We start from the raw sequence: 23,782 nt of genomic DNA, 5'->3' as shown, positions 1-23,782 counted from the left end.
AACTATTGAAAAGAGATAATATTCCTGTTTCATCCAATACTTTCTCTCTTCAACTGTGATCCCAACGTGCCACCTGTCATTCATCTATTGGTGGTATCAGAGCAAGTTGGCCAAGTGATTTGTTACCATAGATCTAGCTAGGATGGCAATTGAACACACTATCAATCACTTCAGATGGGACCTGATATTTGGTATTAGATATGGTGACTAATGTGCGAGACCCATCTGATTGTGTGGTTGAAGAGTGGTTGTGAAGGGTTATTCTTAGGGATCTTTTTGAAGAGTAATTCCAAAGAATGGGTGTCATGATCGAGTGATAAAGATATAACACTGCACAATCTCCAGCTTTGCCTATGTAAGGTGATTCATAGTCTTTCCACCTTTGACTTTGTAAGGTTCGGATTTGAATGAGAACTAAGGAAGGCAGCAACAGAAGGGAATTGGTTAACAGGGTTAATGTATTTTGGATGAAGGGGATGCTTATTGCACCGATGTGGAGGCCTAGGCATTAGAAAATCCATATTTGCTACCTTATCACAACATATTTTCATCATCTTCCATGAAATTATAGTCGCAATAATCCCTAAATTTTGTTTGTTTCCAAGTGTCCATAAAAAGTTGAAACTTGTTCGTAAGATTGACTTCAGAACACAACATGAGAATTACAGTGTGGATATTATTTTATTACCTGATACACTTTGGGACAAAAATGGTAGGCCATGACAAACACTCAATGGCCATATGCTTCTATGATTAAAAAAATAAATATATATTGTTTAATATCTGAGAAAAGAGTATGAGTTTTGAATCTGGACATGTCTTATATATGATTGTATTTGAATATTTGTTTGTAATAGGTATCAAAACAAGGATACGTATAAAAAAACTAATAAAAAATGCTTTTTCATATGAGTTGAATTACTGTTGTTAGGGGTGAGCATTTGATCGAATCGAATCGAAAATTTTCGAGTTAATCAAGTTTTCGAATATTATTTTATCATCCTAACTTTATTTGAAATTTTCTCGAATCGAGTCGAGTGAGATGGAATTCGAATCGAATATATTTGTTCGAGTTAAATTTAAAAAAAATTGACTCTAGCGTTATTTATTTTTATGTAATTTTTCAAAAAAATAATTTTAGTGAATAAATAAAAGCAACACAACATCAACCCAAATAAATAATATTAGTCCAAATAAACAACAAAAACAATACAACCAGATTATAATAAAAATACAACAACTCGATTTGGAGGTAAAGATTTTGATTTGAAGGTTTGAATGAACTAGAAGAAGAAGAAGGAAGAAGGGTTAATTTTAAGATTTTTTTTGAGAAAAATAGATTTTAAGGTTTGATTTTTGTGGAAATGGAGATTGGAGTATGGAGAGAAAAGAAAAATAATTTGGGGTTTGGTTTGGACTTTGAAAGATGGAATTGGCTGGGGCATGGGGGTTTGATTTGGGGGAGAAATTGGGTTTTGGGAAAATAAATGGCAGACGGGTTTGGGGTTGGGGAAATGGGATAAAATAAAATATTTAGGCTTGGGGAAATTGGGTTAAGTAATTAGTAAAAACTTAAAATTTACAAAAAATTTAAAAAATATAGTTTATATTCGGTTTATTCAAATTATTCGTGTTATTCGAATTCGAGAATTCAACTCAACTCGAACTTGAAATTCGAAAAAAAATTCGAGTTAATTCGATTAACTCGATTAACTCAATTCGAATAATTTAAAATTCGATTTTTTTCGATTTTTTCGAATCGAATCTTGCTCACTCCTAACTGTTGTTGGATAAATATTTATAAGTTAATCTACAAAAGTATTAATAGCTTTATAGGTAAAAAGAAAAAAATAAAATCCATCAAATTCTTAAAATGGTTCATTTTGTTGGGTAAATTCTAATAAATATGGAAGATGTGAAAATGGGGAATTCCAACCCCTTTAGTTTACAAGAGAACAAAAATGAACCCTTTTGCTTTGATTCTCTCATTTTGGGCAATTTCTGATTACCATGATTTAAAAAAAAAAAAGAAGACAAACCTCACTTGCTAAGACACATACTACTTACCAAACTATTAGCTTCCAAGGTTTGCTATTATACATAAACATCCAAATTCGTAAAACTTTTTTTTATTTTACCAAAATGTGGTATTATTTGAACAATAAGGTTATAAGAGTCATCCCAATATCCAGGAATTTGCAATGCCATGGATCACCACATTAAGAAATTCCAAGGATTCGCTGTGACAACCATAATATAATAACCCCGTGGAACCCTGGTGATGAACCTAAACCATGGCCCCCAAACCTTACATTTTCCTAGTAATTGCCTTGCTCTTCATCTTCTTGCCTTTAACCACTTCCATTCACTTCAAACTACCAGCAATTTTCAACTTTGGCGATTCTAATTCGGACACCGGTGAGCTAGTCGCTGCTGGGTTTTATAGCCTTGAACCACCTTATGGTCGAAGTTACTTCACAAAACCATCGGGGAGATATTGCGATGGCCGTCTCATCATCGATTTCCTCTGTTAACTTCTTCTCAATATGCATTGAATTTAGATACTGTTTCACCCCCTGTATACATTTGCTTATTTGGATTGTTGGTTGCAGTGGAAGCAATGGATCTGCCATTCCTAAATGCTTACCTGGATTCGATTGGCAGGACGAGTTTCCGAAAAGGGTGCAATTTTGCAGCTGCAGGATCGACTATTGAACCACCTACTGCACGAGCTGTTAGTCCATTTTCTTTTCGAGTTCAAGTGGCTCAGTTTATACGGTTCAAACACCAGGTTCTCAGATTGATGGCTAAAGGTACACACGCATAAGAAAATCCATCTATTTTACACTGACATCATAAATTATACATATACATTATTATCATTTAATTGCAGGTAAAAAGCTTCACAAATACCTTCCAGACGAAGATTATTTCCAGAACGGCCTTTACATGTTCGATATTGGCCAGAATGATCTTGCGGGCGCATTTTATTCTAAAACATTTGATCAAATACTTGCCTTAATTCCTTTGATCTTGACAGAATTCGAAACTGGAATAAAGGTAAGCGCCAAGAACACCACATCAGTACTTATTACATTAAGGTTCGGTCTTAATCCTTGAATTCTTTGGTTTTCAATGTAGACACTATATGATCAAGGGGCTAAGAATTTCTGGGTACATAACACGGGACCTCTCGGATGCTTAGCTCAAAATGTTGCCAAATTCGGAACTGATCCATCGAGCCTCGATGAGCTGGGATGTGTTAGCAAGCATAACCAAGCTGCTAAAGTCTTCAATCTGCAACTTCATACCCTCTGTAAAAAATTGCAGGGCCGGTATGCGGACTCGAACTTCACATATGTTGACATCTACACGATAAAATGGAACCTTATAGCAAATTATTCCAAATTCGGTATGTACGATTCAGTACTTTGGAGAGTTCCGAATTCATTTTCAAAGTAACAAAGGTAGATGAGAAGTAGAAGTATGGAATCAAAATGAGTTGGAGTTCTTACTGTTTTGCAGGATTTGACCAGCCAATAATGGTTTGCTGCGGATATGGAGGTCCACCATTGAATTACGACAGCCGGATCGGTTGCGGGAAAACAGAAGTCTTGAATGGAACCACAATGACAGCCAAAGCATGCAGTGACAGTTCAGAATATGTTAACTGGGACGGAATTCATTATTCAGAAGCTGCAAATCAGTATGTTTCATCACAAATACTCTCCGGAAAGTACTCGGATCCACCCTTCTCAGACAAAATGCCATTCCTCCTTGGTCTAAAGTTCTGAAGACCTTATTTACTCATTGCTGTAACTGATCCATAAAATAATAGCTACACTTGAAAATGAAATGGTGTTAAAATCATTCATCTTGATGAAGAGGTGTCGTCACATGAAGGAGCGAGTATGGAGTAGGATCATAGCAAGGATAGAACATATGATCAAAAGCTTTATTATTCAGGTCCGGCATTTTCTGAATCCAAAAGAGAAAAGCTATGCTACTTCTCTGAGATAGCAAGGGATTTGAAACACACCTCCTACTATAAATAAAAAATCGACTTCTTCCTTATTGTCTTTGATTTGTACTGAGAAAATTCGAAGTTCAACAGAACATAACGCAAATGAATGAACTCAAATAAATTTTTATCTCAATTGAGCTTGAATTTTGAAAATAAAAACTTGATGACTTCTGAATCACACATTTTAAATGTACGTCCAACTTATAACTTATTATTTCTTCTTCACATAACTTTATCTTCCCTCCATCATCTTTAGAAGGAACTTTCACATCTTTCAAGCCAGCTTTGAACATTGTAAACTTGATCCAGCTCGAGCTCAAGTGGAACTTGAGTCACGAGTTTTTGAGTTGACGCTTGATCTCTTTGTTGCTTGAACTCGAGCAAGCTTGATTACAGCCCTAGGTAACAAAAACTTGAGGTTTATCTTAGGAAGTCCGATAAGAAAAGAAATGTACTTCTCTCAAGTAATTTCTCATTGCTTCCAAGTAAAAGCATCAATGATGAATTGAATTTCCCTATATCCCCATACAAAGATCAGATTCTAAAACAATTATATATATCCCACAAATGGATCAAATATTTCTTGGCCTTTGTCACAGGCTCTACTAATTCATCATGAAATGTCTAGTAACACATGCAATGAAAAGTGTAACGTTAAGCCATGGCTCTCATCAGGCTTCAGATTGTTTACCCTCCCTCAGTGCTTCATCGGCTATATCAAGCTCCGTGACTTGCCTAGCACCACACCTCGTGGCTCAAGAAACATCAGCTGAAGATGCAAGTTTGCAGGCTGAAGTAGAAGGAAGTTCAAGAAATGGGTGATAGTGGCAGTACTTTCTGCACTTTGTTATTCCAACCTTTTGTTTTTTGTTTTCTAAAATAGTTGTGCACGATGCATACCCAGATTTAGGTATGGGTTATGGCCCTCCAAGAAGTAGAACCTTTTGAATCAATGGAAACTTGAAAAAAGCTGAACATATACATGTTAGACATATACCTGTATCCGACACTCTCACCAGAGTCCGAATAACATTGAATCTGCACCACTAAAGGAAAAGGAAGCAGTAGGGTTTGCAATTGGACCTGAAGTTCAACCTCCAAAGAAAATGGTTAACATAAATGACAGTAGAGGAGGTGGCAGCAAGCAAAAGAACATAAAAAATGGACTCACTTGATCAAGAAATAGAATGGTTTAAAACCTCTTAAACTGATTGGAAGAATAGGCTATAAATTAGATGAGAAGTTATACATGAAAATTAGGGGAAGTTTCAAGTTTAGCTGAATTTACCTTCTGGTTTGTTCTTTGTAAGCTGCTGGTTATGGAGATAGCCGAGTTCCCAGTGCTATCTAATGTTGAAACCTGAATTTGGTATCTTATTTATCTAAAACAAAAAGTAAAGGTAGAATTCTAAAAAAGAAAAAAAAATACAAAAACTATTGAATTAATAATTTACAAATAAATGAGATTTCCAATAGGTAGTTTATGACAAAGCTTTTGAACACTTAAGAATCGGTATCTAAAAAGATGTCCTTTGAATCATCATCAGAATCAATATCTTCTTCCTTGACATCTTCATCCGAGTCTAATTCATTGTCAAAAAACGAATTAAGATACCATTTACAGTGATCGTTCAAATCAGTTTTGTTGGCATTGATTCGCCATTTCTGGTCTTCTATCATTTCCGGAGATAGTCCCCATTCTCGCAACTCTTCATCTGTGTGATGGATTGCTAGGCTATATTCTCCACCACGTCCCAACTCCATAACTCGAATCTCGCAATTGCCGGGATTATATAACCTTTCGAACTGCTCTACTGTCCATTTGAACCACTTCATTAGAAACACCCGTGACGCTAGACCGTGTGAGATTATTATCAGATTCAAGTCTTGAGAAGGATCATTGTTAAGCCTATTCAAGTCTATATCTCTCCAAAGAGATTCCAGAAAACCTGTTAAATATACCGCTTTCATCAATCCAAATCAAAATCAAAGCCATTTGTTACTAAGGTTCATTCTCAAAGGACCAAGATTAAAGAACAAGAAAGATTTGTCCCTTTATCTGATTTAAACATTGTATACCACATATAAAGCAAAATAAATCAAAGCCAGAGATAATTATCATAATCTAGTTGTAAAAGAGTCTCACATCACATCTGGTTCAATTCTACTTTCCCAACCTTAAACCTTTTGAAGTCGGTAGACACTGTTAACTCCCTCAAGTTCTATAAGATGAAATGACAAATCAAGCAAACCTGAGACTCATCCTAGTTGGTTCGTGCAACCACTTGACATCTAGCAAGTCCGAGATTCAAATTCCAACATCTACAACCCTTACCCCATCCCCAGACTAAGGCTTCCTTGGCGTCAAAAAAAATATGAAATCAAGAAGTCCAATCAATGCAAATGATTTCCAGAAAGTTACTCTAAACAGACATATACAAACAATAAAAGAAGAAATGAAATTATTGATCCAAATAAAAAATCTTGACTAAGATAGCACCTAAATCCAATACTTTTGAAGGGGGTTGGGGGGGAGCTGTCTGGACTGATTCCCTAAATTGGAATAACATTTTGAAAACGCCATTTTTGTGCAGAGATTTGTTTAGATCAGGAAAAATAAACATACATATATAAACCTATGCTCATAAATAGTTAAGGAAGCAATAAACCAGAGTCTTGTATATGCAGTTCAATGTTTCATTCGTTTCACCATAATCAAAACAAGAACCCAGTTTTTCTCGGAAGTTCTTTGCTTTCAAGGTTTCAAAACAAGCCATTATATTATTCCGAGAAGCATTTCTTTTAAACAAAAGCAACAAACAGTACAGACCCATTTCAAAATAACCAATTTTCTCAATGGAAACTTGATTCCCGAAGCACCCTCCTAAGCAAAAAATGCCAAGTTTCCATTAAAGAGAAAGCAAAACTGGTGATGAAGAAGAACATACTGGAAACTCGATCAAAAACATCTGCAGCAGATTCACCTTCAGGGAACCTATAAAAAAACCTCCCAAATTTTTCCCTTGTTTCTTTTGTGGCCTTCATCCTTTCCTCCACCTGAAAATTCCCAAAATCCTGTTCTCTAATCCTACACTCTTCCCTCACCCCAATCACCCTTTTCTTCGAAAACGATTTCCCGATTTCCCGTAGCGTGGATCGGGTGCGCTCGTAAGGAGACACGTAGAAGTAGACCCGCCAATCTTGGGAAGACCCATGGCTCGAAATGAGGTCCCGGAGGCGGGAACCGGCAAGCCGGGCTTGTGCTCGGCCATGTTCCGTTAAGGAGATCTTGTGGTCGGGGATTGTTGAGTAGGCCGAGGTGTCTTTGTTGCCTTCCGACTCACCATGTCGGACTAGGATAATGTGTTTCGGTAACATCTTCAAGTTCTGGATCTTTTCTTTTTGTTTTGCTTCAACATTCTTCATTTCCAATTTACAAATTTTACCATTTTCTCATCCTTGCTTCGCTAATGCATATGTTTGTAATTGTTTTGTTGGGAAAATTATAAGGGTAGCTCCACTGGTCCAATTATTTATTGGGTGAATGAATTGAGGTCAAAACAGTCATTAGCATCACATCTTCGTAGGTCCCTAAGAGCATCGTGGGGAAGCTAAAAAGTTCTTCAAAGGCCATTTTATTATCCCAAAAATACCCATATATGAGGAGCACGTGTTCTGTTATCTAGTATTTTGGGAAAACATTACATGAGCCCAACAAATCAAAACAATGTGCAACTTTAACCTTGTTAGATGTTGAATCAAAAACACAAAGATCAAAACTTTCTAAGTTATTATCTAAAGTAAAAATAATGGTAGGCTAAATCTGAGATCAATTTTTAACAAAATCCAGTTCTGGTTTCAATCAATATTCTGAAAATCTCATCCTATCCTGAGGAACAAAAAAGAAGACGACATCCCATATACCAAAAGGAACAAAAAAGATAAAAGAGAAAAAAGAGAGCCTTTTCTTATTGAAGATTATTGCTGCTGCATTGATTTGGCGACTAAGAGACGGGTTTATGGAAATGGGTTGTCTTGTTTTCTTCATAATAATCGACTGAAGCCAACCATGAAGTATTTTCGATGCTCATCGATGGTAAAATCATGAAGAACTTGTTCTACTCAAAGAAACTTTTATGATGGGTGATTTTGTTGGGTGTATATTATTTTGGCTCTAATTGGTTGTCAAAGATTCAATATTGCACTGATGAGTTCCGGATTTCAGTTATGGTACAACTACAATGAAGATGTTTATGATTAAAAGGAGAGGTAATTATTATGGGGAAGTTCCTCATTGGATTTGTATTGCCTCAGCTTCTTTTGACAGGTATGCTTTAACCACTCCAATTTCATTAGCAAAATTTTTCGTTCCGCATGTTTTCTTATCAGAGGAATTTAATATGGATTCGATTTCTTATCAAAATGTTACTAATTCAAGAGAATGAAAGCTGCAAAATATTTCCATATCTGTAAGTGAAATGTTTTTATGAATAGATACTGTTAAGTCTAAGAATGCAGTAGAAAAAAGAGAATTTTTTATATGAATGCCTCATAACGCTGGTAATTTAGCTCGAAGGGTTAGCTAAGCGAAAACCTAGTAAATGTTTAAGCAAAATTGGAAAAACTGTGAACTATTTTCTTCCCTTTTTTTTTTTTCCTTTTTCTTAAACTCTTACTTTTGCAGCTGCTTTGCTGAATCGGAGTTTGATATCTCTGGTTGATCTGTTAACCTTTCTCCTCATTCAATATGCAGCTCCAGAAATAGGTAAACCGTCTAGTTTGTTTCTGTACCATGCTGTTAATCATGACATTTTTCTTGCAATGTATATTAACAAAGGATTATCTCTCCCTTTTCTGAGATTATTTAAGTCTTAGCTTAATGACTAGCTGTCCCTGGCCAGCTGAGATTAACAAACCCAAGTTCTTAGTATGTACTTGTATTTGGATTTACATTTGTGAACTCATTTCTAGACGTAAGTAGGTTCTTTTGGATTTTATAAAAGCAACCATGATTAGCATGGAATTTCTAGTTGGTTCAACTTGTCTTTCTTTATGTGGTACATTCTCTATTCGTTTGGACTTTTTCATTTCGATGATGTCAACTGTTAGAGCAGTTCATAAGACAGAAATAGTGAGCTATATTCTGGATTCCATTCCTTTAATCATTAGTTCTTAAGAGCATTTTTATTCATGACATAAATGACCAAAAGAGAGATCAAATATTCCATTTTCTAAAGCTAGAGTTTCTAAGTAAGTATTTTTGGTGTGATAGGTTTTCAGTTCCCAAGGCAATCTCTCTTATCATGGTACACACTTATCTTTTCGTCACTAACTATTCTGTCACATGCCATATTTTACATTGTTTGGGTTGTGAAAGGAGACCAGTGGAGCATTTCTGATGCTCAATGGGCAAAGCTAATCGGTTTTGTAAGGTAAAATCTAACACAAGAAATATGCTTTGTGTTTTTCCTTTTATATATTTTACACATTAATATGAAATGAATTCTGCAGAGATCAGTCTTCGAGCTTTCCATCTTTAATATATTTCTTGATGGTACAAGTACTAGCAGCTTTAGTTGCGTTATTTGAAATAAGCGGCAGTAGATTTGGCTTGGATTCACAGAGTGATTCATTTTGGGGGCATTTATATTCCTTTGTACTACAAATAGGTTTGTTATGCAGTACACCTCTCATATTACCAATCTTCTAATTTCTTTATATCTATTTTGTTTTCTGTTCAGGTTTCATATAATTTTTGGGTTTACCCTTCTTTTTTATTTTAAAGAAGGGATACTTAGCACTTTAGTTAATAATAAGTATACCTACTAGTTTAATAGACCATAGGGCTTCTTGTTTGATTCTGAAAGTACCAAAACTTGATGCTTTCTTCTTGGATAGCCAGTGTAATGAATCCATTACTGATATGGTTTCTTTTAGCTTACTCGAGCATCTAAAAAAATATTGAATTTCAGTTAAATCCAATTTTATTATTAAGAAAGTCAATAGGTACTGTTTGTAACGAGTTGGAAGTAAAAAGCATTGTACATCAACCAGCTTTTATCTTAAATCACTTGAGTTCTTTGATTGTGTTTGCTGTAATCAGGATTTGTTACATTGTTGATTTCTGCCATTCATGTAATTACCTATGCATTAGATGTTGACTTGAAGCCATTGTCCTATTGTTTTTTTTTCATTGAAGGTTCCCATCTAAGGGTTTTATGCTGCTTATTGTTGCCTGCTGTACAACTTATTGTTGGAATTAGTCATCCCTCTTGGGCATCTTTACCATTTTTTATTTGTAGTAGTATTGGACTTGTTGATTGGTCTTTAACAAGCAACTTTCTTGGCCTTTTCAGGTAAGCATCTTATAATTCCTATGCCTAGAGATCAGATTACAATTACAGTTTAGTTAGTATTTAATGTTATTTGGTTTACTGATTGATTTATATTTTTGGTCTGGTTTCAAAGATCTTGGCGGTACCTTTTGTTGTATGCTGGCTTGAACATTGTCTTACTCTACATATACCAACTCCCTGTCGAGTATTATGGGATCTTTAAGTGGCTAGCTGATTTTATTGGACTCTATAAGATATCTGCTAAATCGGAGTGGTCAGAAATTTGTTCTGGTCTTTCGCTTATAGTCTTTTACATCATTGTGAGTATATAACTTACAGCTAAACTTCAAAGCTGTTGTTTCCTTCATTTTTTTTTATTATCGCTAACCTTTCTGCAACTCTTAATTCTTTTTCAGCTATCTTGGATTAGATGTGATCTTATGGAAATGGATTTCATCATGTCGGCAAGAGCAAGCAGCTTGACTAGGCAACTTCTTCCTTCAAAGCATTCATTCTTTATTCGTGAATCAAGGTATTTAATTGGGGAGGTTTTCCAAATTGACTAACTTCAGTTTATTTTGATTTCTTCAGCACATTTTAGTTGGTTTTGGTATTGAAAATTTAATGGAACTGCAAAACATGGAACCATGCACACCTTGTATTTATAAGTTTGGTATTCAACATGATATAAGGTTGTTTTTATATTTATCATTGCATAACATGATAGGATTTGCATTGATATCTACAATTTTAACATCTCTCTCTCTCTCTCCCTGTGGAAAATGCTTTGCAGATCCGGTGTTAGGCACACTAATATTTTGTTAAGAGGACCAATCTTACGGACTTTCGGCATTAACTATTTTACTTATGGTTTTCCGGTTAGTATACTACATTTCTTTTACTTTATAGAACTTTCATCCATTGTGTATTGATTGTGTTTACAATCATAATGTCTCTGGAACTACATACAAATGTGAACTAATGCAAATTCTATGCCATAAAATAGTAGTAATAAGAGTAATAAAACCCTAAAAATTTATAGATATTGTAGGAATATTCTGTAAATATTTTAGGAATATTTTGTAGATATTTTTTTATTAAAATCCCTTATTTTAAGGGATCATATCTCCTATTTAGTATCTTTCCTAACTTAGAGTTTCCTAAAGTAGTGTCATAGGTTGTATATAAAAACTCTGATTTATGTTCTATTTAGAATAAAAATACTCTGATTTCTACAGATATGTCCCATGAGAACTATTTTTTTTTCAATCATTACTGGCTATAGTAGGAACATCAATGGATCACATGGTCAGTAGTCATGTTTCCTTTTAATCTATCTCGTATGTCCAACAGGAACCATAGGGTTGGAGTGAACCTTTAGGTAATTTCTTTTCTTTGGACATATGGATCGAATTTGTCTTACCTTCACAGAAGTTGTTTTGTGTTCTTAAGATTTTTTACCGTTGAATATGGCAGATTTCCTTGCTTGCTCTTTCCTTTTGGAGTTTCCACTTTGCGAGTCTCTATGCATTTGGACTTCTTGCGTATGTTGGCTATATTCTGTATGTCTTCCCCTCAATGTATCACTTGCATCGATTGAATGGCTTGCTACTTGTTTTGATTCTCTTGTGGGCTGTTAGCACATACATCTTCAACATAGCTTTCACAGTCCTTAGTAAGGAGAAATGGCAGGTAGTATTCTAGATTATATTCTGCCGATGGTGCATATTGTTATAATTGTATAATCTTTGACATGATATGTTTGCGGAAATGCTTTCAGGACATGGAGATTTGGGAAACAATTGGGCTATGGCACTACCCTATCCCCGGATTTTATCTATTGGCACAATTTAGCCTTGGGGTTCTTGTTGCATTGAGTAATCTTGTTAACAATTCCGTTTTCCTGTACTTGTCTGACAGAGATGGGCCATCTTCTAGTGATGATTCCTCTTTAGATGGTGAGGAAACTATAATTTCCAAGTGTTTGGATTGATCACCTTCTCTTTGCCTTCGTTGGTTCTTTCCTAATATTCTTTAATAATCTGTATTCCTTCCCAAGTCACCCTTTGTTGGACAATTGGAAGGCCAGAAGTTTTGCTAATATTATCTTGATACCTCAACCACCATATTTACCCAGAAATCTTACTTAAACTATCATATCTTAACCCCAGTATCACTTCTTTAAACATTAAATTATTCTTTGATGTTTCTTGTTGTTATGCATCTAGTTTTATCTACCTGTTTCGATGTTTAATCTACAAGTTTCAAATTGGTTCTTAATTTCAGACACAGAGGAAACAAAAGTACTGATTGTAGCTACCATAGTATACGGACTGCGCAAAAGTTCTCGGGCTATGGTGCTGATGCTGTTGTTCCTTATTGCGTTAAACCCTGGCCTCATCCCTGCCTTATACAGTAAGATAAGCTACTAACATTTTCTTAATTCTTTGTTCAATTTTTCGACTATTTTTGGTTTGTTAGCCAAAGATTCTGCAATTTTATTGGAAAATAATATATATCAGTACTAACTATGACCTTTCTGCTTTACATCTCAGTGGCTTTTTTCTTGATATTTCTATTAAGCCACCATGTAGGTACAAAAATATGGCAATGCTTAATTCTGTTATGCGAGGCACATTTCACACTGTTATATCTTCTTCAGCTTAATCTTATATCTTCTACCTTGGAGAAAAAAGGCTCGATTGCTGAGAAAATTCTTTCACAACTAGGTAAGTGTACTTAATTCTAATTTCCTTTATGATCCTGATGTGGATGATCAATGGCAGGAAAATATAATAGATTATTTAATACATATTAAATCTTTACAAGTAAATATTTGAAAAGAAATTCTAATATTACATTGGACTACTTCGTGTAGGTTCGTTTAATCATGCTAAGTCTGGGGACTTCCTGAAGATAGCTGTGCTTGCTTGCTTTTCTGCCATTCATAATCATGGGTTTGAAATGTTGCTCTCATTTTCAGCAATTGTTCAACACACTCCTTGCCCTCCGATAGGGTTTACCATCTTGAGAGCTGGTTTGCTCAAGTCTGTTATATTGACGGTTTATACCTCAAAATCAAGAAACCCCCCTGAAATTAACTTCTCTCATGGTATTACTCATTCGAGGTTGAAATATCCAACAATGCTTTGACCTTTCTCTACTTTGAAAAGGAGTATATTTCTACAAAGGGTCCCAAATCTTCATGGTTTTGATGATTTGGAATCCCAGACTGTGTTCTCTTGTCTAAAGTAGAATATTTGGGATTGTAAAATTTCCTAAGCGTGTGACATCTATGAGCAGTTATGATTGACTATCCTTAGATTCATATTCTAAGTTTTGGTTTTAAGTAATGTGCAAAAACTTTATTTCTTTTGAATTATTCTAGTTTCTCAATGTAAGCATCATCATGTATGCTGCATGATATATAAGAATCACTTATTATGGCAGCTATATGAATCTCCTTCACACACATACAAACAGTTCACATATGCTTGTTTCGATCACGGTACCTGGAAAAAACTTGTTAATATTCTCATCCTTCTTTTTTTTTGGATCTTACAGAGAGAAAAATAGGATCATATTTGAATACTATTGGCAAGACGTTTCTTTCGACATACCGATCATGTGGAACTTACATTGTCTTTCTCACGATCCTTCTTACAGTTTATGTAGTAACGCCTAACTATTCTTCATTTGGTTACCTATTCTTCCTTCTAATGTGGATTACCGAAAGACAACTCGTAGGGAAGACAGTAAAGCGCCTTTGGCTACCGCTGAAAGTTTATGCCATTGCAGTGTTTGTGTTCATTTACGGGTTAAGTGCGTTCTCTTGGCTTCAGGAATGGTTGTCCAGATTAGTTAAACTTTCTTCTGCCTTCGGGTATAACCCAGAAGCTTCAATGTTGAAAAACATTTGGGAGTCCTTAGCTGTATTAGTTGTGATGCAACTACATCGTTACGAGAGGAGGCAAAGCAAAAACTTCGCACCGAGGGATGATGTGCCAGAAACTGATGCTTTTACTTTTCTCAAGCGCCTTCTAATTTGGCACAGTGAAAAGATACTGTATCTTACCATATTTTATGCATCTTTGTCACCGATCAGTGCATTTGGGTTTTCCTATCTTTTCGGTTTAGTTATTTGTGCCATTTCATCGAAAAACTCTCAGATCCCTTCAAAACTCTTTCTGGTTTATTCGGCATCACTTGTGATGATTGAATACCCTTTCCAGATGTGGGGTTACCAGGCTGAGATGTTCCCTGGTCAGAAACACCATTCGGTTTCATTTTTTCTCGGCTTGCAGGTGTATGAACCCGGTTTCTTAGGTGTAGAATTTGGCTTGAGAGGGAAGGTGCTAGTTATTGTTGCGTGCATTCTGCAGCACAGTGTCTCTCAGTGGTTTGAAAAGATGCCGAGCAACTTTGAAAATGAAGGATGGTGGGAGGACTCTTGTGGTTTGTTTATGTCAACTGAAATAGCCTCAAATGGTGACATGAATTTTACCAGAGGAAGAAAATGTTTAGATGCCAATCCGCTGTTAAGAAAAATGAAAAAGCCAAGAAGCTATTCGTGCCCATCTCTTAAGACTATCATTTTAGGAGGTATGAATCCTGCAGGAGGCAGTGAAGGTAGAAACCATACGAATGGGCATTTGCAGGAAAGTTCCAACGATAATCATAAATGGAAGAGAAAGCAAATTCATATGTTGAGAAAGGAGAGGCTGGAAATGCAAAAGGCTAGTCTGAAAGTTTATATCAAGTTCTGGGTAGAGAATATGTTTAATCTCTTCGGCCTCGAGATAAACATGATCGCATTGCTTCTTGCCAGCTTTTCTGTGCTGAATGCTATATCTTTGCTCTACATTGCATCTCTTGCAGCTTGCATTCTTTTACATCGGGACGCCATAAATAAACTGTGGCTAATATTTGTTTTCTTGTTTGCTTCCATTTTCACCCTCGAGTACATGGCTTTTTTGTTGAATCTGACTTCCTGGATGCATCTTTCCCCAACTAGGGCCAAAGCGCTTTGCAATGACTGCTGGAGAAGCTCCCATATTCATTTTGATTACTGCAAGAAATGCTGGCTAGGTATCTCTACCATGAAATGTTCTACATAGTTGGTCAATAGGAAAATTACTTCATCTATACATAGACAATTTGAAACTCAAAATAAGCAACTCGAATGGTTCTAATTTCTGTTTCAAGCATCATAAGAGAGGATATACGTATATATATTGTATACAAATGAGTAATTGTATTGCTTCAAAGGCATGAAGAATTTATATACTTGAAGTACTCTTTTCAAATAGATAAAGCAGTTTCTAGAAGTGATTATGAGTCAACCATTGTTAGCTTCATTGTTGCATTATAATCTTATGTTTTATTTACTTCAGTGGTGAAACTATTTAACCAAAACTATTTGCAGGTTTCATAGTAGATGAACCCAGAATGCTTATCAGCTATTACACAGTTTTCATGTTTTCATGTCTCAAACTTCATGCGGATCGCTTGTCGAGTCTCTCAGGGTTTCAGACATATAAAGAAATGATGCTTCACTCAAAACAAGTATCCGGTCTGAGTGATCTCTCGTTTGAAACAAGAGTCTTGTGGACATTTCTTGACTACCTAAGGCTTTACAGTTATTGTCACTTACTGGATCTTGTGCTTGCTTTAATTTTGATCACTGGAACACTAGAGTATGATGTTCTTCACCTTGGATACCTTGGATTTGCTCTAGTTTTCTTCCGGATTAGGCTTCAAATTCTAAAGAAAAAGAATAGCATCTTCAAATTCTTGCGGATTTACAATTTTGCTCTGATTGTCCTTAGTCTTGCATACCAGTCTCCTTTTGTAGGTGATTTTTGTGAGGGGAAATGTGAGATGATAGATCGGATTAGCAAAGTGATCGGGTTGCATAAATACGGATTTCATGTTACATCTAGATTTGCACTTGTTGAGGTTATAATATTCATTCTGGTTTCACTTCAGTCATACATGTTTTCATCCTTGGAATTTGACTATGTATCGAAATATCTTGAAGCGGAAAAGATCAGTGCTTTAGTCCGTGAGCAGGAGAAGAGGGCTGCATGGAAGACTGCACATTTGCAACATATACGTAAATCCGAGGAGCAAAAGCGCATGCGTAATCTACAAGTTGAAAAGATCAAATCAGAGATGCTCAACTTGCTGATCCAACTTCATAGCTTGAGCACCACTAATTGCGGTAGCACCTTTCCTGAAGGCAAAATCAAAAGAAACAGGAACCTTTCGGTAAATTCAAATCCATCTCAGACTACCCCCAAAAAATGGGATGCTGATTTAGAGAGAAATGATCTTAGTGGAAGATTGGATTTGTTATCTAATCATGATATGAATGGATCTCCTAGAAGTGAAAGAACTGTAGTTCTTTGTGAAGAGGACTCCAGACAGCAGTCAGTCAATTCACTGTTCGAGATTGATGAACTACACGAGACAGTTAATGGGAACATGTATTCCCATACAAAGCCTCAAGAAAAATACCAATCCAAGAGAAGTCCACTAGCATCAGCAGTACAACTGATAGGTGATGGAGTTTCACAGGTGCAGTCTCTCGGTAGTATGGCAGTCATGAATCTCGCAAGCCTCTTAAACATTGAACATGAAAAACTGGATTCATACGATCATTCTTCAGATGATGAGGTATTTTACGAGGTAGAGAATCATGATTTTGGTGGTGAACATATTGAACGAACGCATTCAATGCTATCTGATAGTGATAGGAACATGTTTAATGTTGCGCGCCGACAAATCAAGATCATCTTCCACCATATTTGGGACCAAATGAGATCAAATAACAATGTTGTTTGCTACTGTTGCTTTATTCTGATTTTCCTATGGAATTTTAGCCTGCTTTCCATGGTTTATCTAGTTGGTCTCTTCTTGTATGCTCTATGTGTAAATACCGGTCCGAGCCACATGTTCTGGGTTATTATGCTAATTTACACTGAGGTCTGTATTTTGCTTCAATACTTATATCAAATCATCATTCAACATTTTGGGATGATTTTCAAAGCCGGATTGTTTCGGGAGTTGGGATTTCCGGCGTGCAAGAACATGTCATCTTTTGTGATCAGCCATTGGCCTCTTTTTTTAGTGTATTTGTTTACTCTCTTACAGTATGCCATAACTGCCAGCGAAGGCGAATGGACTGTGACAGCCGAGTTCAGCTTTACTAGAAAAAATCACCACCAGGAAATTGCTGCATATGATTTTGGATTCTTTAGGAGATTAAAGGGACTGCTTTTACATTTAAGAAACGTGATGGAAGTGTTGATTCGAAATCTTTACAGGTACTGGATATCCTTAACACAGGAATCTGAAACTCCTCCTTACTTTGTGCAGCTATCTATGGAAGTCAACTTACCACCAGGGGATGGCATTCAACCTGAGATGATTGAATCGAAAATGAACAAGTTGCTGAAGATCATGCATGACAGAAGATGCAGAGACAACCTCAACATTTATCCTGCAAGTAGAGTTCGAGTTCAAAGCATTGAGCGAAGTCCAGAAAATGATAACATTTCCCTGGTTGTTTTTGAGGTGTTATATGCCTCCCCTTCAGGAGATTCTTCCTTCAAAGAAGGGCAAAGGTCGTTAACCCCGTCTGCTGATGTAACTAGTGAGATTCTAGAAGCCTACCATGCCGATATTTTTAGAGAAATACGGTTCCCTTACACTATACTTTCTGTAATCGGTGGAGGTAAGAAAGATATAGATCTATACGCCTATGTATTTTGTGCAGATCTAGTTGTCTTCTTCTTGGTGGCAATTTTCTACCAATCTGTCATAAAAAATAACAGTGAGTTCCTTGAAGTTTATCAGCATGAAGATCAATTCCCAAAAGAGTTCGTGTTTATCTTAATGGTATTCCTCTAACCACAGATTTTTTCTTCAAGAAAACGTTGAGCATTTCTTAAAAAGAAATCGTTTTTTCAGTGCTTGTATGACTCAGTTCAATCAATAGTATAAACAAGCATAATCTCATACTGGAATTCTTGATGTTGAAGTTTTTTATTTACCATTGATGTAATATTCATGATTTAAATGGTTAGATCTCTGAAATGAATACAAAATTTCTTCTTATTACAGGTTATCTTTTTCTTGATAGTGCTGGATCGCGTCATTTACCTTTGTTCATTTGCCACTGCGAAAGTTATATTCTATCTTTTCACTCTTTTCCTCTTCACATACTCTGTCACGAACTATGCTTGGCAAATGGAGCCTTCGGACAAACATGCCGGAAAGTTTGCGCTTCGTGCTATTTACCTCACGAAGCTGATTTCCCTGGCTCTGCAGGCCATACAAATCCGATTTGGGATTCCAAATGAAAGCAATCTGTACAGGCAATTCTTAACAAGTAGCATTTCTCAAACTAATTTCTTGGGTTTCCGAATTTATCGTGCTCTCCCTTTCCTTTATGAACTTCGATGTGTTCTTGATTGGTCTTGCACAACTACATCTTTAACCATGTATGATTGGTTGAAGGTAAGTGTATAATGTAGAAATCGCTTATGTTATTGTTGTACAACCCTGAAATCTTTGCATTGTTCCTTCAACAAACTCGTATGCTCTGATTGTTTTTGGATCTAATATTAGCTTTCTATCTAGTTGGAAGATATCCATGGAAGCTTGTTTCTTGTCAAATGTGATGCGGATCTAAATAGAGCTAAACACCAGCAAGGAAAAAAGCAGACAAAGCTAACTAAATTTTGCAGTGGCATTTGCTTATTCTTCATACTGATTTGTGTCATATGGGCCCCTATGCTGGTAAGAATTGAAAACTATACATTCTTTTTTGTTGTCCTGTAAATTAAATTCCGGATTTGTTAGAAGAACTCTAGCAACAGCTACTCATATATAAAGTTTGGGGTTTGCTTGTATTGTGTTTTTCAAGATGTACAGCAGTGGTAACCTGACAAATATTGCAAACCCCATAAGAGAAGCCAGTGTGCAGATTGATATAAAGACGAGCAGCGGAAGGCTTACATTGTTTGAGACCACTTTGTGCGAAAGGATCTCATGGAACAAAGTAAAACACGAACATATCGATCTTGATCCACAAGGCTACTTAGACAATTATAATGAAGTGGACATTCAACTGATATGTTGCCAACCTGATGCAAGCAAAGTATGGCTTGTTCCCCCAGTGGTCCAAGCCCGATTTATCGATTCTCTCCAACAGAGCATGGACATAGTTTTCTCTTGGCAATTCAGGAGAGATAGACCGAAAGGGAAGGAAGTTGTGAAACATCAATTACTTGTTGCTGATCATGATCTTCCTAAATCTGCAGAAGTGATGCAAGTTCTTAATGGTACTGCTAATAGTTTCAGAATGTTTAACATCTATCCAAGATATTTCCGGGTTACTGGTTCTGGAGATTTGCGGTTTCTCGAACAGTTGGTATGTCCTTGATTCTGATCATTTAGATTCATTATCAGCTTTTTGTTGAGATTACAGTGAACATGATAGTTTTTACAGGTTGAAAAGGTTAGTGGGGATCTTGTTCTCAATCATGGAAATCCAGAATGGTGGTCTTTTCAGGATATTGATGCATCAAGTGGAACTGGATGCTGTGAGTTTGCTGGACCAGTGGCCATAATTGTATCCGAGGAAACACCGCGTAAGTTCTGAAGCTCTTCATTTTGCTTGAAGTACCAGTGTTTGATACCTTTATCTAACACATATTCAAAAAAGAGCGTTGAGATATGACCTTTGAAGAATCCTCCAAATACATGAAAGAACTTTACAACAATGAACATATTCATATCGGATATATACCCATATCCTGAGCCCTAACATAGAAAGTAACTATCAAGATCTACATGCAAAATGCATATGAAAGTTGTTCAATCATTTTTATTTGGATTAATTTCCCTTTATTTTTCATTATATGTATGGTTGGATTTGTATGCTTGTTCAGAGGGCATTCTTGGGGATACATTGAGCAAATTTAGCATTTGGGGTCTTTACATTACTTTTGTGCTAGCTGTTGGCCGTTTCATCAGACTACAATGTTCTGATCTCAGAATGAGAATACAAGTTGAGAACCTTCCTTCTTGTGACAGGTATGCATGTATATATGTATTTCATGTATGTATATACCCTTTTATTGATTTCAAACTGACGTCACACTGAATCTACATTGTTCTGACTCTTTTTTTTATTTATTTATCTTCAATACCTATGTCCTATGCTTGCCGAATATGTATGCATGCATGCATATATTTATGTTGGTACATTTACCCTTTTACTCTTTTCAGACCCATGTCACACTGAATCTATGTTGTTCCGGACATGTGTGCATGCATGTTTGTTAGTGTATATACTCTTTTATTCATTTCAGACAAATGTCACACTGAATCTTGTTGGTCTGGAAATGTAATCCTGCATAGCAGACATACTGCATGTATGTATGTATATCGAACATGGATATAAAGATAGCTCTCCGAATACATAGAAAAAACTACAGTTAAGTTGAATAGATCTGCATGTAACACATATCCGTATCTAATATTTACGCACGAATTCAAAGTTACGAAGCTGAATGTTTTAAAGTTATGTTGGTACAGGTTGCTTGCAATCTGTGAGGACATATATGCTGCAAGAGCTGAGGGTGAGCTTGAGGTTGAAGAGGTTCTTTACTGGACACTGGTCAGCATTTATCGATCTCCACACATGCTGCTCGAGTACACTAAGCCTGACTAATTACGTATCATCCTCACCAATTCAACCCAATTTTTATTACAGTTACGACTTTTTTTTTCAAGCATTGTTCAGTGATGATTCTAAAATAAGTTTTTTTTTGGGATTGGGTGAAGGTATTCATTCAAAAGGCTCACTTAATTATCTTGAAATAAATAATTGCAAGATAAAAAGTAAAAAAATACATATATAGAAATTTGAATGGTCAACTTTTACTATTAGTCCTTGTATCATGCATAAGTTTTGAGTTTAGTCCTTGTATTTTAATTTAGCAAATTTTAATTCTTGTATTTTTCGTTTGTATTGTACTAAGGGTAATGTTGTAGATTTAGCTTATGTTCAACTTGATCAATCTTAATCCTTATAATTTTCGAATTTTGAAATCTTAATCTTGACACAAATGACAACTTTCAAATCTATTAACTAACTTTTTTGTAAGTGATGATAAAAAATTAAGGTCACATTACATTAGACATCTAGTAATATGTTGGTCGCATAAGTTATATATATATATATATATATATATATTTTAAAAACAGTAAGACTTAATAAATTTAAGTGCCCCATTTATTCAAGATTGAAATTTAAAAATTGATCAAATTAAAATTGTTGTTGAACCATTTTTTTTGAAATTTTAATATTTTCGAGCCAATACTCAATTTTAGCTAGATCATCTTTCACTCTACCTCGAAATTCTTCAGTACCACATTTTTTGACTTTACCAACAAGAATCTGTCGACTATTTTAGTTGTTTGTAGAGGTTGAGGTACCACAGGAGGTATAATAGTGGGTGGAGGTTGTTGAGCCACATGGTTGGTTTGCATAAATTCTATGAACCCCTGGCCTATTAAATCGAATAAAACATTTTTAACTTCATTTTCAGACATTTTTGGAACCGGTAAATTATGACTTGCTTCTTATTCATTAGTCAAAACATTACTATTAACTTCATCAGTGTTAGCACGATCAGTTTCTGCTGACATCTTTCAAATTTAAAAGAGAAATACGAGTTAGGTCGGATCAATCAATATCACACTATTACAGGTTTATATGACATGTAATTTTTAGACTTTAACATGCTACGTTCAGTTCGAGAATCGACTAAATCGTAGCTTTGATATCACTAAATGTAACACCCCTTATTCGGCCCGGTCACCAGACCTGAGTAAAGAGATGCCACAATTAAATTCAACAAATCAATAAATACATTATTAAAAAAAATCTATTATTCATAAAGTAAATCACACATAATCAAACATATTAAGAATTTGAACTCTATAAGGACTTAATTGTGAAATCCAAGCTTGGAATAGGATTGATTTACAAAAAATTAAAGTTTTAAAGTGACTAGTGAAAATCCATAGTTGGTATCAATACTAAATCGATACATTTTTGAAAATCGATACCAAAATTGAGTACTGTTTTCTTTGCAAAATAATGGTATCAATAATTATTTTAGGGTATCGATATTTTAGGAAAAAATATTGACACTGAAATGAAAACCGATACCATTTTGGCATTCTGTTTGTTTTAAAACTGTTCATATGGTTAAGTATCAATACCAAATGCCAAAATATCGATACTTAGGTTCAAAATGGTAAAATTTCATCTTTAAAATTTCATTTCATGCCAAATTTTCGTATCACACAAAAGACAATATTGTTACCTATTCAAACACTTAAAAATCTGACCAATGTACCCTTATTGACACCACAATTCAATATCCAAAACAAAATCACATTTCAAACTAAACTAGCAACTTTCAAGCTTCCAAGTACCTATAATATCTAATGCCAAGACTATCAATTTTATTCAATCCATTTACAACCAAAATACCATAACACAACTATTTCCGTGAGACTTATGCTTACCAAAAACTAAAAGCATAAATACAAGCAAATTTAAACAACTTACGTCAAGTTCGAATCTATCATATGAAGTAAGTATTTAACTCTATACAAACACACATATTGCCTGCCATATATGTAACACCCCGAACCCGAGGCCGTCGCCGGAGTCGAACACGAGGTGTTAACAGACTTCAAACCACTTAAAAAAAATTTCCCAGACAAGCTGCCAATCTGTGTACTAGTCGCTTTAAAAATCATATCTTGAGTTCTGAAACTCGAAATCCAGTTCCGTAAATTTTCCCTGAAACTAGACTCATGTGCCCATCTACATATTTTTTTCTAGAATTTTTGGTTGGGCCAATTAGTACAGTTTATTAGTCAAAGTATCCCATGTTACAGGGATCAACTACACTGACCTTTGCGCATTACGACTTGGATATCTCCCTGTACAGGGATTCATTACTGATGTCGTTTATTTATATGGAAACTAGACTCGAAGGGGAATCTATGTACATATGGCATGACTTCTAATTATCTCTGGTTAATTTATAATGAATTTCCAAAGTCGGAACAGGGAATCCAGAAATCGCTCTGGCCCTGTTTCACAAGAGTTTAATTATCTCCTAACATACAGCTCATATGGTCGTTTCGTTTCTTCTATATGAAAATAGACTCATCGAGCTTCGATTACATAATTTATTCATTAATTAATTCCACTCCTACTATTTTTAGTGATTTTTCAATCTCACATCACTGCTGCTGCCAGCATCTGTTACTAAAGCAACTATGCCTATTTCGTGATTTCTCCTTGATCTAACTAGTAATTCATCAT

The 23,782-nt window shown here is 35.5% G+C and overlaps 3 protein-coding genes across 7 annotated transcripts; 2 read left to right on the top strand and 1 right to left on the bottom strand.

Moving 5' to 3' along the window:
• Positions 1-2,174: 2,174 nt before the first annotated feature.
• On the top strand, positions 2,175-4,074 carry LOC107893592 (GDSL esterase/lipase At1g54790). The gene is made up of 5 exons (XM_016818625.2): positions 2,175-2,529; positions 2,613-2,813; positions 2,894-3,060; positions 3,142-3,412; positions 3,526-4,074. Exons 1-5 carry the CDS (start codon positions 2,295-2,297, stop codon positions 3,792-3,794), a joined length of 1,143 nt encoding a protein of 380 aa, XP_016674114.1. The 5' UTR covers positions 2,175-2,294; the 3' UTR covers positions 3,795-4,074.
• A 390-nt stretch (positions 4,075-4,464) lies between these two features.
• Positions 4,465-7,450, bottom strand: LOC107893593 (phosphoglycerate mutase-like protein AT74). The gene is made up of 2 exons (XM_016818626.2): positions 6,973-7,450; positions 4,465-5,973 (listed from the first exon to the last, which is right to left on the bottom strand). Exons 1-2 carry the CDS (start codon positions 7,448-7,450, stop codon positions 5,528-5,530), a joined length of 924 nt encoding a protein of 307 aa, XP_016674115.1. The 3' UTR covers positions 4,465-5,527.
• A 224-nt stretch (positions 7,451-7,674) lies between these two features.
• LOC107893591 (piezo-type mechanosensitive ion channel homolog) lies at positions 7,675-21,431 on the top strand. 5 transcript variants are annotated; one of them, XM_041086173.1, is made up of 21 exons: positions 7,675-8,351; positions 8,709-8,789; positions 9,402-9,456; positions 9,536-9,693; positions 10,224-10,380; positions 10,493-10,679; positions 10,776-10,891; positions 11,153-11,237; positions 11,836-12,051; positions 12,140-12,317; positions 12,646-12,774; positions 12,915-13,088; positions 13,238-13,471; positions 13,924-15,447; positions 15,785-18,261; positions 18,487-18,882; positions 19,006-19,164; positions 19,292-19,798; positions 19,877-20,018; positions 20,319-20,463; positions 20,954-21,431. In XM_041086173.1, the coding sequence occupies exons 1-21, from the start codon at positions 8,303-8,305 to the stop codon at positions 21,291-21,293; spliced, it is 7,509 nt and encodes a 2,502-aa protein (XP_040942107.1). In that variant the 5' UTR covers positions 7,675-8,302; the 3' UTR covers positions 21,294-21,431. The 5 variants fall into 5 exon arrangements, with proteins under 5 accessions (XP_040942107.1, XP_016674113.1, XP_040942106.1 ...); XM_016818624.2 differs by having other exon boundaries at positions 9,297-9,456; positions 20,968-21,431; XM_041086172.1 differs by having other exon boundaries at positions 9,297-9,456.
• The last annotated feature ends 2,351 nt before the right edge of the window (positions 21,432-23,782 follow it).

Source organism: Gossypium hirsutum, chromosome A13 (genome assembly GCF_007990345.1).
Source record: "Gossypium hirsutum isolate 1008001.06 chromosome A13, Gossypium_hirsutum_v2.1, whole genome shotgun sequence".
NCBI classification, from domain to species: domain Eukaryota; kingdom Viridiplantae; phylum Streptophyta; class Magnoliopsida; order Malvales; family Malvaceae; genus Gossypium; species Gossypium hirsutum.
Note: the sequence above shows the minus strand (reverse complement) of the source record. Positions and strands in the feature narration are given on the sequence as shown.